The 18,387-nt window shown below is 42.2% G+C and overlaps 1 protein-coding gene and 1 long non-coding RNA gene across 2 annotated transcripts in view; one reads left to right on the top strand and one right to left on the bottom strand.

The window, feature by feature from the left end:
* Positions 1 to 18,387, bottom strand: part of LOC310678760 — a 204,263-nt gene that overhangs the window by 24,814 nt on the left and 161,062 nt on the right. The window lies entirely within an intron of this gene.
* The window catches only part of LOC310677836 (uncharacterized protein), a 45,566-nt gene continuing 33,023 nt past the window's right edge, over positions 5,845 to 18,387 (top strand). Inside the window, exons 1-6 of the mRNA XM_083441024.1 lie at positions 5,845 to 5,993; positions 6,086 to 6,161; positions 12,648 to 12,772; positions 14,725 to 14,824; positions 15,920 to 16,021; positions 17,240 to 17,341. Coding sequence (XP_083297150.1) covers positions 5,911 to 5,993; positions 6,086 to 6,161; positions 12,648 to 12,772; positions 14,725 to 14,824; positions 15,920 to 16,021; positions 17,240 to 17,341 — 588 coding nt within the window. The 5' untranslated portion in view covers positions 5,845 to 5,910. The remainder of the gene's footprint in view (positions 5,994 to 6,085; positions 6,162 to 12,647; positions 12,773 to 14,724; positions 14,825 to 15,919; positions 16,022 to 17,239; positions 17,342 to 18,387) is intronic.

Genomic DNA, 18,387 nt, shown 5'->3' with positions numbered 1-18,387 from the left:
TCACCATTCACAGTTATGTGATCTGCTTGCTAAGTTGGGCATGTAAAGTTCTCATCTAAGAAAGCATACAGCCAAGCAACTATGCAGTCACTTTCAGAAAATGGAGTGCCCCCTCCAAAAAAAGTCACAATTAAAAAAAACTTTAAAATAAACAACTTATATCAAATAAAGCAATATCAATAATCCATCAGAATATAATAGTACACAATACAAATAAATATCAACAAATAATCATTAAACAGACATTCACTCTTATTAATTACCAGCAAAGAAATCAATAAAAATAATGGCAAGTCATAATGCATAAAATTTCACATTGCATACAAAGTCATGTAAAAGGATCAAAGAGAGAACCAAAGACACACAAGTTATAAAATTATTTAAAATATATATCTGTGAACTCTTTCTTCCCAGCTGCTTGTGTTGTTCCTAAAGTCATGGTCTGGGAAACGCTCCTAGGTAGGGCTAGAGGGTGAGGCAAGGCAAATGGAAAAAGCCTGGCGGCCATCACAAAGTCTTTCTCCCCTCCACCTGCTCTGGCTCCCCCTACTGCTGGCCCACTAATGCCAATGAGCACTAGCCCTCACTGAAAACATTTCAATGTCTGCCCCATCATTGTTCAGTAGCATTTTCTGGGCCTGCCATGATAGCTATGGGTAAGGAGAAATAAGTAAGAAGTGAGAGCTGGACCATAAAGAAGGCTGATCGCCGAAGAATTGATGCTTTTGAATTATGGTGCTGGAGGAGACTCTTGAGAGTCCCATGGACTGCAAGAAGATCAAACGCATCCATTCTTAAGGAAATCAGCCCTGAGTGCTCACTGGAAGGACAGATCCTGAAGCTGAGGCTCCAATCCTTTGGCCACCTCATGAGAAGAGAAGACTTCCTGGAAAAGACCCTGATGTTGGGAAAGATGGAGGGCACAAGGAGAAGGGGACGACAGAGGACGAGATGGTTGGACAGTGTTCTCGAAGCTACAAACATGAGTCTGACCAAACTGCAGGAGGCAATGGAAGACAGGAGTGCTTGGCATGCTCTTGTCCATGGGGTCACAAAGAGTCGGACACGACTAAATGACTAAACAACAACAAGGAGAAATCAGAGTTGGATTCCAGAGAATAAGCCTGAGAAACAGCTGCCACATCCAAGACCAACAGCAGGGCCTCAAATCACCTACTTAAACCTGGGTAGGTAATGATATAAATTAACAAAACAGGGCTCTTTCATGGCCCTGCAGCTGGAATAAGTACACTTTAAAATTATCTATAAGCCACCTTGAGCCCGTCAGGGAAAAAGCTGGGGAATCATTGTCATTCTCCTTTAACAAGGATCCATTGGAAGGGAAAGCAAGATTATGGATATACAGTGGTACCTCGGGTTAAGAACTTAATTCATTTTGGAGGTCCGTTTTTAACCTGAAACTGTTCTTAACCTGAAGTACCACTTTAGCTAATGGGGCCTCCCACTGCCACTGTGCGATTTCTGTTCTCATCCTGAAGCAAAGTTCTTAACCCGAGGTATTATTTCTGGGTTACCGGAGTTTGTAACCTGAAGCGTCTGTAACCTGAGGTACCACTGTAGAGATAGACTTGCTGATGGCAAGTCAACCAAGAGACCTACCGTATTTTTCGCTCTATAACACGCACCAGACCATAACACGCAGGTAGTTTTTAGAGGAGGAAAACAAGAAAAAAGTATTCTAAACGAAATAGTGGATATATGATTTTTGTGGTTCATGCTGTGGCCACAGACATGTGATCTGACAGTGAGTTTGGAGTAGCCCAATGCAAAAATCCTGAGGATCCATGTGGATCCATGCTTTGTAACCACGGAGGAGGGAAGGAAGGGGAACCATGGATCCTCTGCTCACGACTGCAGCAGATCCCCCCCACCACCCGCAGGCATTCGCTCCATAACACGCACAGACATTTCCCCTTACTTTCTAGGAGGAAAAAAGTGAGTGTTATGGTGCAAAAAATACTGTAATAGCTGGTATTGAGACAATTTACACAAGGCTCAGCTTTTCAGTTAAAGTAAGACAACTGCCTTTCATGGCTTGCAATTCTGATGTGATAAAACCACTGTTAGCACTCATTTGCATCAAAAGAATGAGGATCAAAGAACTGGAGGGCAAAGGCACAATCTAGTTTGTGTTATGGCACCTCTCAGGAACTCCCACCCCATGCCCTGCAGGTGTCTCTCTGCTTCTGCAAACTTCAGTGGAGCTTAGCGTGTTTAAGCCATTAGCAAAGGCATTGGGCACAAAGACAAAGGTGCAGCACATGCAATTATTTGTTGCTCCCTTGTCCTCCACTGCAAACAGCCCCTGCTGTGTGCCTTACCTCATGCCTGCCTCTCTCCCATCCAAGTCTGCAGCTGTGCAGGGGAATAGAGGCAAGAGCCACCGTGCAGCTGACTCAGGGAATGAGGAAACACCAGCCAGGCTGTTTCCCGACACATTCACCCCAATTATCTGTTGCATGAGTGATGAGCAGGCACAAGGCGGACCCAAGATATTTTGCTGCCTGAGTTGAAAGGACAAGCTAGCTAGCTAGCTAGCTATTTATTTATTTATTTATTTATTTATTTATTTATTTATTTATATTTAATGTATGCTGCAAATTCATTTTTAAAAGACATCAAAGCCATTGACAACAAGTATGAGGCAATAAGAAGCACACACAAAATAAATGATGAAAATGCTTTTCTTAATTGTCTGAATAAGCCTGGCGTCAAAGAAAAGTTTCCAGCTTAAAATGCTTAAAATTTCGTACAGAAGGTTCCTGCTGAATCTCTGTTGGTTGAGCAGTGGGCCAATGATATTGAAGGCTCAGTTTCATGTTGATGTCAAATGAGCCTCATCAACTTGAGGAACATGGCAAATACACAGGCCCATAAAGAAGCTGACAGGACTGGTAGTTACTTCAACTCTTTCTTCAACACTGGTAACAGGTTAATGTCCTCCACTACTCCTGAGGCAGCTGGCTACATGGGACAGCACCTCTGTTCTTCTGCGAAGGGGAATAGCCAAGGGGCCCAGGAGGAGCTAATGAGGAGCTATTGACCGCCCCCCCAGTATTCGCCACCTGAGGTGGTTGCCTCACTCTGTCTGACGACATGGCTGGCCTTGAGCAGCCTTGTTAAGTTAAAGAAAACACAATACAGTGGTACCTCGGGTTACAGATGCTTCAAGTTACAGATGCTTCAGGTTACAGACTCCGCTAAACCAGAAATAGTACCTCGGGTTACGGACTTTGCTTCAGGATGAGAACAGAAATTGCACAGTGGCAGTGGGAGGCCCCATTAACTAAAGTAGTACCTCAGGTTAAGAACAGTTTCAGGTTCAGAACAGACCTCCAGAACAAATTAAGTTCTTAACCCGAGGTACCACTGTAGACAAAGCAAGACTGCCACTCTTAAACTCCCCGGTCTATAGATTTGTATGTACAGACCTACATCCCAGTATATAGCTCAAAGGATACAGTGTGCAATTTGTTTGTTTGTTTGATAGCATTGATATCTCAGCACAAGGTCACTCCCTCCCCCAAGTTAGCAGGCCTTGGAGTTCTATCTAAAAAAGGAGATCCCAAAAACTTGAAGTCTGCTCACCCCCAGTTTAGAGCTACTTTGTGAGATAATGAGACAAATCGCTACTAGTCCTTGGATACAGAATGAGCCACTTCAATGGAATTATATGTCACCACGCGTTTCCCACCTAATATTTGATGGAAAGGTGGCTTTCATAAAAAAATGTCAATATTCTATGTACCTTGGCAGCTCGGAAGTTACAAGTGGCTGATGATGCATTATAGGCTGCGTTTCAGAAATGGTCTCCGACTGCTTGAAAAAAACACCAAGAACCCCATGCTGAAGGGAAATCTGTCCGACTTCTATATCTGAATATCTTCCTGCCGCTCAACGGGAAATGATGGCATCTACAATTTGTTTGATTAGTCCTTTTGATCATTTATTTATGGCAAGTCCTGAGCTTGATCACTCTGCATTATTGTCTTTGCCATGTTTGTGAGGCTGCTACAACTGTACTGAAATTTTGTGGATTTCACCATCCTCAATTTGAAAGTTCTTAAGACTTAAGGCTGCTATTTTGGCAGCTTGTGATAGCTCCTGCAGGCACCAGACACAGCAGACCTGACTCCAAGCAAGAGACATCCAGGAAAACGTCTGCTGTGCTACAGAATTAGGTCAAATTAATTGTAAACTGAGTTCAGGTGTATTTGGGCAAGATGACTATCAAATGATAAGGATTTTGTGTGTAATGTTACCGTTTAAGAAGCTACTGGCTGCATTTTTTAATCAGAGCTTCAGGTGGCTGGACACTACTGGCCAATCATATTTCTTCATGACTGCAGAAGTGAGTTTATTGAACAGATCTCATAAGCCCCCATGTACCCTCAAAATCAGCTCGGGGGGGGCGGGCCTGGGCACCCTATGGAGCATATTTTAGGGGCATGGAGAGAAGAGGCAACATGGAAGTCCCATTGTACATGTGGAATGCCACTCACACACTGTAGGATGCAGTCCTTAAAGTTGTTTAATTTGTATCAACCATTCTTTTTATTTATTTCTGTTTTAAACTCCTACTCAAGGTCCAAGCCAACCAGGAAGAAGAATCATGTTCCACATCTCTGTGACACTCTATCCATAAAGATGACAAAGGCCAGGTTGCATGTTTTTGCATATGACTCACCGAAACTGTCTTTTATAACTTTTTGATTCATGAAAATGTCCCATCTAGCAGACACAATGGCTTAAGACACAATGTCAAACAATGCTGTCTGAATTGGCAAGCTGTGATCGACTTTAAATTTCAAACCATAGTTTGCAAGCACACATGAAATCCTGTTTTCTAAAAGCACAAATCATAGTTTGCCCGTTCGTATGACACAGTAAACTATGGTTAGCATAAACTGGGAAAGGAGAACAGAACACACATGGGAGAGGAATGATAGGAAGCCTGTAAGTTTGCAGGTGTACTACTGTCAGGAGCGTGCCAGAGGTAAATCACACCATGCAAGTTGAAGTTAACTCTTTAATAGCAAAAATACGTTTTGCTCATGAATTTCAGGCCTAATAGAACACAGCAACTCCCCTCTGGTAGGTCTTGCTTCTATGAAGCAGTTGCTGAGGCTGAAGGTCCCTGCCTCCCCACAGCTACCTAAGCCCCCACCTTTCCAGGTCGTTCCCCCCCCCCCAAAGCAATCAGAGACTGCTTCTGCACATCACCCATCTCTCCTCAACCTTTTTATGCTCCTTCTAGTTCTAGGAGACAAAGGGAGATGGGAGCTTATTGCAGCAGGAGGGGAGATCGCCCACAACCAACTCATCTCTGCCTCTTAGCCTCTCTCCTACTCTCCAGCTTCAGCTTCTCCCTCTGATTCTGAACTTCTGTCTGCCACAGACTCTCCCAGCTCAGTAAGCCCTGTTACCTCCTCAGCTTCTGATACCTCCTCTTCTCAGTCTTCTCCCACTTCTTCCTGTGACCTCTCATTGGTGTCCCATCACCACTCCTCTTGGTGGTCCCCCAGATGGTTCCTCCCACGGTTCCTCTGCGTCCAACCAGTCCATGACAACTACCAATGGTCAAGTCACAATTTGGTATTAAATCCTACTTGAGTCCCTAAAAGTAGGAAGAATGTGAAATAATCCACCAAGAATGGAAATAAAACTGTTTACCAACTCCAATCTAACAACCCATGAGATTTTATTTTCTATTTTCACAGGTGAGCCCATACTACACATAGAAGATAAGTAGTCTGTAAACAAGACGAGGCCAAGAGAGTGATCAATCAGGAAACATGTAGGCTGGGTTTACAGTTTAGCCTGTCAAAGATAAGGAACAGTTGATTATAAAAGCAAGTGAGAGAATAATTGACTCCCCCATTATCTCAAATGGCAGCAAATATGTGGGTCTTGTTGCTTCTTGTAGCTGTTGCCTCTGCTTCTCCAGAAGCTTCAGTTCACAAATTTCATGGGTAAGGATATTTAATATACTTGACTTTCACATTCTTGAAATTACAAATGACCTTTTCTGGTACCAATGATTTACTTCTGCCTTTTTCCTTAGGGATAAGGTTTTTCGTGTAACACCTCACAATGAAGAACAGGTTGAAGTCCTCCATTACCTGGCCGACAATATGCAGGTAAATTCAGGTGTGGGAGGATGAAATTAATTATACTTCTCAATTTTGAGAGTCCATTTTATTAAAAGGTTTGGGGGGAGGGAGAATTGTGGAGCACATAGAGCACAAGTTGCAAAGAAGCTGATTTTCTTTTTCAGAAAGCTTGAGCAATGAAGCAAAACATTGGAACCCCATACTCACTTAATTAGGAGTACTTACGACTTATTAAACACAATGGGACTTGCAGCTGAATAAATACTTGTAGGACTGAGCTGTTGGAGTCATCCTGGGATGTCCCTGACAGAATCTTAAGATGACAATGTAGGTTAAAATACAAGATTCTGACATTACATAATGTTAGACTACGTTTTGTAAGGCCCCTTCTAACATTATCACTCCCTCTAGTAGCAAGCTCAGGTCTTGAGTGCCAACAGGAATACAGCAAAAACAGAGCCACTGAGAACAAGAGGAGAGGTATCAGTATGCTCCAAGGAACCCCAAGGTTTGCAGATGTACAACAAATAAGCTTAGCTATGAAAATCAACCTGTGTGTATTCTGATTAGACTTTCCAGTGCAAAAAACTATAGAAACAATGGTACTAAGAGGCTCCGCTATAAGAGGCTGCTTTCTAAAAGTTTAGACTCCTAGTCAACATAATACCCTTTTTTTATTTCCTGCTTGTTGTCGTCTCTTCCTTGAATGTTCTCTAAACCTCTCGTCCGTTCCAAGTTTGTGTTTTGTGACCTTGATGTAGATATATTGTGGCATGAGAAAAAACAACCAAAGACAGCAGATCTGTTTTCAATATTTGTGTAGAGCTTTGATGTTGAGAAATAGCTGCAGAAGAGAGGAGGGAAACACTGTAATCTGCACCGTGAGATGTGGCATTTACAATGATATACAGATGTAGAGGACTTTTCATTGACCACAGGCCATTGTCAGGCTCGCTCTCTCGCCTAGTTCTGCTCTTCATTATGTCTTAAATGCTATGGGAGTTTTGATATGCACTTATTTTAAACCAGGGGTTCAGCCAGGTGTTACGTTGAATTCTAAGCATGTTTTACAAAGAAGCTATCAGCTTTTGCTCAGCACAATGGCTTGGCTTTGCATTTTGAACCCGGGATCTGGAAAGGATCAAAACATCCTTTATTCCTACTTCTACTGCAAGGCAAAACCACCAGCTGCTCCACCCTGCTCCACATGCAGACACAGCAGCTCAGTGGAGATCATGCATTCTGCATAGCCAAGGTCCCAGCAGATGCAGTTCTCCAGTTAAAGGATCAGGTAGCAGGTGTGAGAAAGTGACCTTTGCTTGTGAGCTTGGAATGCTGTCTACTTAAATGGAGCCACAGACTGATTTAGTCTAAGAGAATTTCATATGTGCACAATCCAAAATTCAAATTTAAAAAGATTGTTCCCAGGCACATCTTTGGAAACAAGAAACAAGACAGGTGACAGCCATTTCAGGAAATAATTATTATTATTAAAGGTAAAGGTACCCCCGCCCATATGGGCCAGTCTTGACAGACTCTAGGGTTGTGCGCCCATCTCACTCAAGAGGCCGGGGGCCAGCGCTGTCCGGAGACACTTCCGGGTCTGGCGAGCCAGAGCCGCACACGGAAACGCCGTTTACCTTCCCGCTAGTAAGCGGTCCCTATTTATCTACTTGCACCAGGGAGTGCTTTCGAACTGCTAGGTTGGCAGGCGCTGGGACCAAACAACGGGAGCGCACCCCGCCGCGGGGATTCGAACCGCCGACCTTTTGATCGGCAAGTCCTAGGCGCTGAGGCTTTTACCCACAGCGCCACCCGCGTCCCTAATTATTATTATTATTTATTATTTATACCCCGCCCATCTGGCTGAGTCTCCCCAGCCACTCTGGGCTGCTCCCAAACAAGTGTTAAAAACAATACAGCATTAAATATTAAAAACTTCCCTAAACAGGGCTGCCTTCAGGTGTCTTTTAAAAATAGGATCGCTGCTTATTTCCTTGGCATCTGATGGGAGGGCGTTCCACAGGGCGGGCGCCACTACCAAGAAGGCCCTCTGCCTGGTTCCCTGTAACCTCACTTCTCACAATGCGGGAACTGCCAGAAGGCCCTCGATGCTGGATCTCAGTGTCCGGGCTGAATGATGGGGGTGGAGACGATCCTACTATTTTCATCCTTAATGATAGATGCTAAAGAATGGAAGCAGCTCAGCTGTAAGTCCCACTATTACCCTGTATGTCCAGCAACATTAAATATTGGCAGTATGCATGGTGGAATGATAAGAACATAAGAAGAGCTTGCTGGATCAGGCCAATGACCCATCTAGGCCAGCCTCCTGAGAAAGCAGCAAGCTACACATGCAGAAGTACATATATACCTCTGCATGTGTCCAGAATGGCAAACAGTGGAGGTCAAAGGACTTTATGATTGAAAGAAGGGACAAAAAATACAACCTAGAGACATCCCATAATCCTCTGACCACTAGTGTGGGCAGCAAGCAATGGAATAGCAATGAACATTCCCGACTGAAAGAAAAGGAAATGTGTGGAAACTAACGTGTTACACAGTGAGAGAAAACTTGTATATTTATGACCTGCTTGCAATATATAGAACCAACCACAGTGTACAATAATAAAATAAAAGAGTTGGAAGGGTCCAAGTCTGTACAGCTTGGAAGGTGGGAGGATCTCAAGTTTGAAGGTTCCCACACATCAGAAACTCCCTGTAGATAGAACGTTTTACTACAGTATTATTCTCTCCCCCTCCCATTTATTAAATTGCACAAGTGTATCTATTTATATAGACATATTGATTCCATCACAATGTTTTTTAGCTGAATGTAAACCTGGCAATCTGCCCCAATTCCCTCAGTCACTATCTCTCAGGCTTCATAGCAAAAAAAAGCAATAAACTGAGTAAAATTTCTGATGCCTCCCTTTCAAGTTTTGAGATATCAGGAATGGAAGAAGATGTCAACAGTCTAGGAATTACAGTATGTTCTCCAATATGTAACATGTTCTCAAACACGGACCATGAAATTGTCTGAATGCACACAACAATAGCATACACACAGATGTATTGAGTAGCTGTGTGTTTGGCCTGTAGCTAAAGTATGATTATATAACTATCTCCTCAGCGGTAATGTTGCAATCTTAACCCTGCTTACCTGGGAGTAAGTCCCATTGAATTCAGCATAACTTACTTCTCAGTAGACATGGTTAGGATTTTGCTGCAAATCCCTGAGTACAATGGGGAAATGGTATAAAAAAGGTAAAGGACCCCTGGACGGTTAAGTCCAGTCAAAGTTGACTATGGGGTTGCAGCGCTCATCTCGCTTTCAGGCTGAGGGAGCCAGCATTTGTCCACAGGCAGCTTTCCAGGTCATGCGGCCAGCATGACTAAACCACTTCTGGTGCAACGAAACACCGTGACGGAAGCCAGAGTGCACGGAAATGCCATTTACCTTCCTGACACAGTGGTACGTATTTATCTACTTGCACTGGCATGCTTTCGAACTGCTAGGTTGGCAGAAGCTGGGACAATCCCACACCACACTTACTTGGGTATAAGTACCATTAAACTTTGGATAGAATTCAGCTCTTGGGCTGTGTACACACTATACTTTAAATCACATTCCCTTAAATAATTTTGGGCGCTGTAGTTTGTGAAGGGTTGCTGGGAATTTTAAGTCGGTGGAGGGTAAATTACAGTGCCAAAAATACTTTGAGAGAAAGAATGTGCTTTGAATGTGCTTGAAAGGTCCAGTGTGTACACAGCCCTTAGTCATTATATATGTCAAAGGTTCTCAAACTGTAATCTGCAGGCCACTGGTGGTCCATGGAAAAGTTGCATAACAATTAAGAATATCTGTACATGGTACTGGGTTTACATTTTTCTGATGTTGGGAAATTGGCTTGACATAACCTTGCTCACAAAATCAGACGAACTATCATATTAGAAAGGCAAGACTACCATTATTAAAAATATAAGCTGTGCATGTGCTTTTATTTGTAGAACAGTATATAAATATTACTAGATGGTGCATCAAGGCAGTCAGCAATTTGCAGGTGATCCATTGGGGGTGATCCATTAGTCTATGCTATAATGGAATATCTCACAATGAAATAGACCTCATGCGCAACTGAATCTGAATTCCTCAACTTGGCTTTCCAAAACCTCTTCTATTAATCCTCAATATAGAAAATGTGCCTTGTGCTATCCTTGTGACTGAGGCTTTCGCTGAAAGTGCATCATAAATAGCACCCATTTAAGGAATGGTATGATACAAGTGTGTGTGAAGTAAAAAAGAAAAGCTTAAGTAAATAAATCAAGGCCACAACAAAAACAGGGCAGGAGGCAAAGTTATTTTTAATTGCTAAGCGAAGGCAGTTATATATGAGCTAAGGACAGAATTCATATTTATCGCAGTATATTTAGATGATAGCCTTCCTTGTTTATAGGGTTATAATCCCTACGGTAATAATATTTTGTTCACTGCTTAGATACCAAAGCAATAGGCACCTTTTAGATATGCTTCATCCAGGAAAAGTTACTACAGATCCATTCAGCCCATCCAGATGAAACGAGGCCACAAATTCCTAACTTTGAAAGACAAGCAAATGTCAGCCTTGAGGTCATAAATTCACAAGTCATTTCTTTCTCATGGGCAACAGTGCTAACTAACGTGCCTCTAAACTTTATTCCTGATTGTGAGGCACATCTGAAGTCTGGCCAAATCACACCTGTTCTTCAGCTGCTGAGAGGTTTAAGCTACCAGTCGACAAGGGAGTTGAGGCTTTGCAAAACTATTGCGATAAGGTTTTGGATAAAATGCAGAGATCGCCATTGCAATGGGAGTCTCACTAGATAATAGGGTCTTGAATAGGCATAACATGAGGATACCTAAATAGCCATCTTCTCCTATATGGACCTGCCCATTTATTAAGATCTTGCGGCAGGTCTCCCTTCTGTGCCTTGCCAACATCTGAATTGTATTTGGCTACAAGAGGCTCTTCTCTGTGGTGGCACCCAATCTTTGGAAATTGCTTCCGCAGTGGGACCTACCTTAGAAATATGGGGAGCTGCCTTATATTGGGTCAAGCCATTGGTCCATCTAGCTCAATAGTGTCTAGCATAACTGGCAAAAACTCTCCAGAGTTTCAGGCAGGCAATTGAAACTGGGACCTTTGCCTTGTAAAGTAGATACTCTTGCACTGAGCTACTGCCTTTTGCACTCTCTCTGTTGGTCTTCCATCAATGAGCTGAGACCGTTCACTCTTTCTGCAGCTGTTGGGCCTGCTGAGGTTCTAAATCTTCCTGGCATTTTACCTGTGAATGTTCTGGTGTCTCTTTTAGCTCTGATTTGTCTTACATCCACCCGTGTTTTATTACATTCAGTGGCTGGTGTTTGGAGACAGACCTATCTTCTTGACAGCAGCATTGCTACTGGAAAAGACTAGAGCATGTTTTCAAGGTCAGGGCTGCATAGATGCAGCACTGGGTCCAATCCAATGCTTGCACTGGTGTGCGCATGCAGCCTGACCTTGCTGCCACCTTGCTCCACCCCAGCCTTATCCTGCGGAGATGCTGGTGTCAGGAAAGTAGCTTTGCCCCACCACAATAACCACCACTGATAATATAGCTATCTAGTGAGTGCAGAAACTCACTGTGGCAGCCCAAAAGAGAATATGCAACCACACCCATAAAAAAAAGTATGCAACTGTGTTGTTGATCCATTATTATACATACACGTTGAAGTACAGTGCATATACTATATAACTAGTTTATTAGGACCAGCATAATTGTGAAACTATGCATAGTTTCCTAGGTGTAAGCTCCATGGGACTCAGTTGTGCCTACTTAAGTTTAATTTGTAAAACACACTAAGCCGCTTTTTAATTAGAAATTCACTCAGTCATGCATAGAATGATTACTATTTAAACTGCTAGGAACTCCCATTTTTCTTATTCACTCACTTTCTCTGGGCTAATTTGTCAAAATCAAACTTGAAAAGCTCTGTATCACCTCATGTACTTGCCTAAGCAAGGAAGAACCAACCACACAACCTCATCTCTTGCTGGGTTAGGACAATTTAATTTAGGACTATGGACTAGTTTGCTGCCTTAGGAGCAATTGATTTTAATAAGGCATCAACTGTAAACTATCACTAAGCCACATGTAAGAGACTTTGTGTTTACATTGACCTGGGGCATAGCTCAGTCGGTAGAGCATGAGACTCTTAGTTCTCAAGGTTGTTGTGGGTTCAAGCCCCATGTTGGGCAAAAGATTCCTGCATTGCAGCAGGTTGGACTATAGATGATCCTTGTGGTCCCTTCCAACTCTACAATTCTATGATTCTGTGTATTTGGTTGTCTGCTTTGATTCATAACAACACTGCTATTATTGCACAAGGTGATGACATAACGTTATGCAGCCAAATCCAAACACGCCGACAGATCTAGGATGAAACTATGTGTATCTTTTGTTTTCATACACAATTTGTTTGGTTCTGTTCAGGTTGATTTCTGGCGCCCAGACTCTGTTGACCAAGTGAAAACAGAAACAACAGTTGACTTCCGAGTTGAAGCGGACAAATGTTCTGAAGTCGAGAGCCTCCTTCAGCTGAGTGCACTGGACTACAAGTATGCTTTTGCTTTTAGCATTTGCTCCATTAACATCAGTGGGTTAAACAATGGACATCTCTACATTTAGTGTTGCATGTTTATTCCCCCCCCCCATGAGTCTACTCTGAGTATGTCTAACCATGTGTCTTAAAGGAAGCCATGGTAAGGTGGTCTTTAGACTGGAAATAGATGAGGTACAGATTGTTTTGCATAACAATAACTATGTGAAGAAGTGCTTTCTTTTGTCTGTCCTGAATCTTCCAACATTCAGATTCATTGGGTGTCTGATAAAACACCAGAGCATTCCATGCACTAAAGAGGTGTTGTGCACCTGTCTTGTGACTATGCACTGGTAGAAAGAGGAGGCCATAATTTCTGTAGGGTTGAGCTTTTCCATACTAGCAGGTGAGGACAAAGTATCTGTCAGACAAAACAGAAGACTTTGAAAAGGATTTAGTTCCAAGAGGCAAACAAAGCAGGTAAGGTATTTGTGAAGAGCAGTAGGTAGTAAGATAGGTGGATCAAAAAACAATAAAACCAAAAAGGGAAAGGATTACAAAGTTTAAACATGCAAGATGAAGAGCATTGAACAGAATCAACAAAGTTGTACTTTATGCAACAAAGAGCCAATTCATGTTGTATGTATGTATGTATGTATGTATGTATGTTTACACCATCTGTATACCATCCAAGGTGCAAGGTCCTTTAGCCACTTAGCCATAAGAGTGATGCTAAATTTGATTTAGCACGTGTAGGTGCATGAATCCTTTTTAAAGCTGCAACAGAGAGCAACTTTGGAGTGGGGACTGGGCTGGCAATCAGGACTGGCAATCAAGGGGAAAGGCAAACCTTCTCTTCTGTGTTTAAGCACTGGCCAGATACGTTGCCGTTTTCTGATTCCAGTTAGTAACCTGGCAGTAACTTTCTGTACTCCTTAGGGAAGCAGGAGTGCCTAGATAGCAAAAGAAGAGTTACTCTGCTGAAACACTTCCTCCGCTAATAATGAATGTGCCCAGTTTCTTGCACCAAAGAGATTGTCCCTGACAGACTTCAGTGAAGTGTCCTTGCTACAGCTAGAGGAGACGCGAGCCTTTGATGTGGAGCCGCAGTGCCCTGACATCATGTCAATGTGTTCATTATGAAGGCTGGGAGTGCACTGCAAACTGCCCTCTCTCACTCTTCTAATCCAGATCGCCGTGATCAAGGGCACTGAGCTTGCACATTTCTTTCGCCTATACCATTTTATTCAGGCTAGGGAGAGAGCAGGGGTCTTTGCTGCCAATCAACACGCATATAGACAGTTCTGCAGAAGTGCTGGAAGATCAGTGGATCAAAGGCTGGAGACCATGTATTTCTTTAACAGATCCTAAAATAGTTTGAAAGAGATTCTTTCTTCTACCTGTTGCAACCTCCGGTCAAATAACCTTTTTCTGATTTTTTTGGGACAAAACAAATAAAAACTCTTTTTTTTCTGGAGGCAAGCCTGGCTTGAGGATAAACAAGGCAGCAGCAAGGATCTCTCTTCCAATGTGGTGTAGTGGTTAAGAGCGGTAGTCTTGTAATCTGGTGAACGGGGTTCGCTTCCCCGCTCCTCCACATGCAGCTGCTGGGTGACCGTGGGCTAGTCACACTTCTCTGAAGTCTCTCAGCCCCACTCACCTCACAGAGTGTTTGTTGTGGGGGAAGGAAGGGAAAGGAGAATGTTAGCCACTTTGAGACTCCTTCGGGTAGTGATAAAGCAGGATATCAAATCCAAACTCTTCTTCTTCCAAACTTCCTCCAACTGTCATCTCTCCCTAAGCTGGGAAGTTGCATTTCATGAAGACAGCATTTGCAGGCAGAAGGGGAAGAAGTGGTGGTAAACATACAAACACTAATCACGGGGGTGTTAAGCAGAAATGGAGACACAGCAGCGGTAGAAAATGAAATGTCCCCCATTTGACTTGGTCCATATTGTTGCTTTGTTGCAGAGTTTTGATTGACAACCTTCAGGCTGTACTTGATGGGCAGTTTGACAGTCATATCCGGGCAACTGGACATCAGTATGAAAAATATAACAATTGGGAAACGGTAAAAAAAAATGTTCACATTTGAATATCCTCCTCTGCTTCCTAATGGTAGTTTTGCTATGAACATAAGAACATAAAAGAGAGCAGTGCTGGATCACACCCAAGGCCAAAATTGGTTCAACATCTGGTTTCCCACAATGGCCAAGGAGAGACCTATGGGAAGCCCAAATGCAAAACATGAGGGCAATTGCTCTCTCCTACAACTCGGGGACAGTGTGCATACTTTGTGTGTATTCAGTTCCGGGGTCAATTCCTGGTATCTCCAGTTGGAATTAGTGCTTAGCAAACTGACTCCATCATAATATGTAGTTTGTCTTCTGAGTTACAAATCCAAGGTTTATAAACACAGGCAGGGGTGTTCCATTATTTCCCTTCATATTTTTCAGCATGTGCATCACCAAAGTGCATCTTGGAAACATGGCATGCACAATACGTTGCATCACAACATCATGCTTCACAGTGCATCCTCCTCTGAGTGGCTATGTTTACGCATGCTTTGTTTGCAACAGTATGGAGTGGAAGCCACAAGCAAAGGCAATGGCTGTGGAAGTTGGTGACAAAAAAAATGCCTGTTCATTGCACGACTTGGCATGTTGGTAACAATGCCAAGGGAGAAACTAAAGGGTTTGAGTAAAATCATCATGCATGAGGGTGCGCTGCAAACAGTATATTTTAATTTCCTTTGGAAATTAAAGCACTGCAGGTGGGGAAAAATTACTGAGCGTTCTTTGAGGAAAGATGGCAGGGTTTGACTGATCAGCCATGCCAGATGTAGGAAATATGCCAATCATGCAGGTGAAATAAATATAAATTGATATATAGTCCATCATGGTCTGACTTATTAAAATGTCAAGGTGTGAGAATTACAAACCTACTAGATTCAACCTCTGTGCCAGCTAATTTCAAGTTTTGGTGCTATTGCTAGTTCAAATGCCGCTTAGCAGCAGAGTTGGGAAAGGTGGCCATAGAGAAAGCACTATCAAATCAACATTTATATTACCGGCCTACAGATACTGTTAGTAGTCTGACTCAGTATTTATTAGGTGGTTCCTTTTGCTATTAAATATGCTTATTTACCTTTTTTTTAACTCAACAGATAGAGGCTTGGATCAAAAATATTGCAAAGGAGAACCCAGATCTTGTCTCCCTGTCACAGATAGGAACAACCTATGAGGGACGCTCAATGCACCTCCTGAAGGTATTTGCTTTTCATTTCTTCATCCAGCCTGCTTGCTCTTCTCTTGACATAAGAAACAACAATATTTATTAAGCCCTCACATGCTCCAGATTTGTATTTTTCAATAAATGCTTCAGGAAACCAAAGCGGATTTTGGTGAAGTTCTTTTATGGTGACATTTTTATCCTTTTTGATTGATAGTAAAGGCGTCCTAAACAGCCCAGACCGTAATAAAAGTCTTTTGACAGTTTGCACATATAAATTTAACCGTGTTCCTGTAAGCAAGGTAAATGGTAATCTACCTTTGTATAATTGTGTGCTCCATCTGTTGTTTGTAAACCTATTTGCTATAAAGTCATCTATAAACTTCAGCCCCTTTTTTTCTCTCTCTTTGTTCTTTTGTTTTCCTGGCAACAGGAGGCAAACAGCTAATCAGCATTTCCTTTCTTGAGACGTTACAATCATACTTCTCAAGCAAACAAAAGAAATCCGTTTCAATATGTTCTTATTTTGAGTATCAGGTCGATGTTTCGGAATATCACACCTTTATAGGCCAAGTTTTTTGATGCTTGAGTGAATGCAAGGTCCTCCTTCCCTCAGCCCCGCCCTTCACATGATAATCATAGAGCTGTAGAATTTGTAGAGCTAGAAGGGTCCACGATGGTCCAACCAGCAATGTGAATCCGTGACCCTAAGATTAAGTGTCTCCTGCTCTACCAACTCAGCTATCCCAGCTGACAGCAGACAATGTGGGAGTAGCCCAGGCTGGGCAGTTTTTATGAATGGTGACTCTCTTAAGGAGAAAGATGGCTTCCTTTTTTCAGAACACTTCCCCCATATCCATTATCTACTATATAGGTGTGAATACGGAAGAAATCTCAGTATATGGAGCCTGTCTCAGCTCTGTAAGGCAGACATCCCTCTTTTACACAACAACTAGAATGATAAGAATGTTCCATCCACTTTTAGTCACCCTATGCATTACTATTTATATAAAAGGTGTAGATAGTTTTATAAGCCATGTCACACAGCTAACTGAACTCTAAAAATATACAGTTATCAGCTGGGATAAAATATGGATCCAGCACACGAGAGGTGAGAAAATCCAACCAGAGTTAAGTTTCACTTCCAGCAATGCAACTCCCTGCTCATCTTAAGCAAGGCCTGAATAGAGAACATGACCTATTAGTATTCAATATAAATTACTAATTCTGCCTTGTTTTATTTTTATGTTTACAGTTGGGGAAGCCCGGTGTGAATAAAAAAGCCATCTTTATGGATTGTGGCTTCCATGCTAGAGAATGGATCTCACCTGCATTCTGCCAGTGGTTCGTGAGAGAGGTTAGTGGGTAAAATACGTGTTCACTAAAATCAGTAACCAAGACCACTGACACACTTAGAAGCAGGAATGATTTGTGATAAAACGAACTTATTGGCAGGTCCTTTTTCTAAGTTTCCTAATGTTTTCTTTGAGATCTTCAGGTCCCCCTTTTTCCTCTAAAGCTCCATAAATATTATCATTTGATTATTACTCATTTTTTAAATATATCCTTCCGTTACTGATATTTGTTTGTTTGTTTGAATATCAACTCATAGGGAAAATATCCAATAACATCCTAAGATTATAAAATCATAAAATACAAAACAAATGACCAATTCTGAATCAAATTTCTTCACCTTAAAATGCTTGGTGATAACAAAACCATGTTACTACAGGATGTAAGCACACAGAGCTAAATCCTCAGAATCTGCAACATGAAAATGGTGTTGCCCCATTTTCAAAAGGATATTATGTGGCTTTATGTGCCTGTCTGAGAATCTAGAGGAAGGTAATTATGATACAATTATTACACAAAAGAGAGGTATGCCCTCTAAAGAAAAAAGTACTAGAACAAATGGAATAATGTATGAAGACCTCTTAAAAGCATATCATTAGAATATAATGATCAGCCTGTTACATATGAAGCTTATCTAATAATGAATACACAATTCTAAAGTAAGGTATTATTTTTAATTGCAACTTCTCCAAGGTCTCATCAATTAATCTCATTAAAGTTGTTAAGAAGCCTAGGTTACTGTTCTGTTCTGGATCCTAGTATTTGAATCAATACTCCTTTAGGTGCCTTTTTGCACACCACAGGGTTCCACCAAGCATGCTTCTGTTTCTTTGGCACTCGGTACCAGAGTTTGCTATTAGGAAGAGCGAGATCAGCAGGGGAGAAAATCCCACATGGTCCCAAGAGGGCCTGGCAGGATGCTAGAGAGCTCTGTGTCATATTAACCCTCTTTTCTCCAGTCTGAAGTTATTATAGGCCCTAGCGCCCTTGCTGAAAACACACAATATCAACCCTTCCCCACCTTAGTGATCCTGAGCCAATTCAAAGTAT

Source organism: Podarcis tiliguerta (assembly GCF_965153285.1).
Source record: "Podarcis tiliguerta genome assembly, chromosome: 5".
NCBI lineage: Eukaryota > Metazoa > Chordata > Lepidosauria > Squamata > Lacertidae > Podarcis > Podarcis tiliguerta.
Note: the sequence above shows the minus strand (reverse complement) of the source record. Positions and strands in the feature narration are given on the sequence as shown.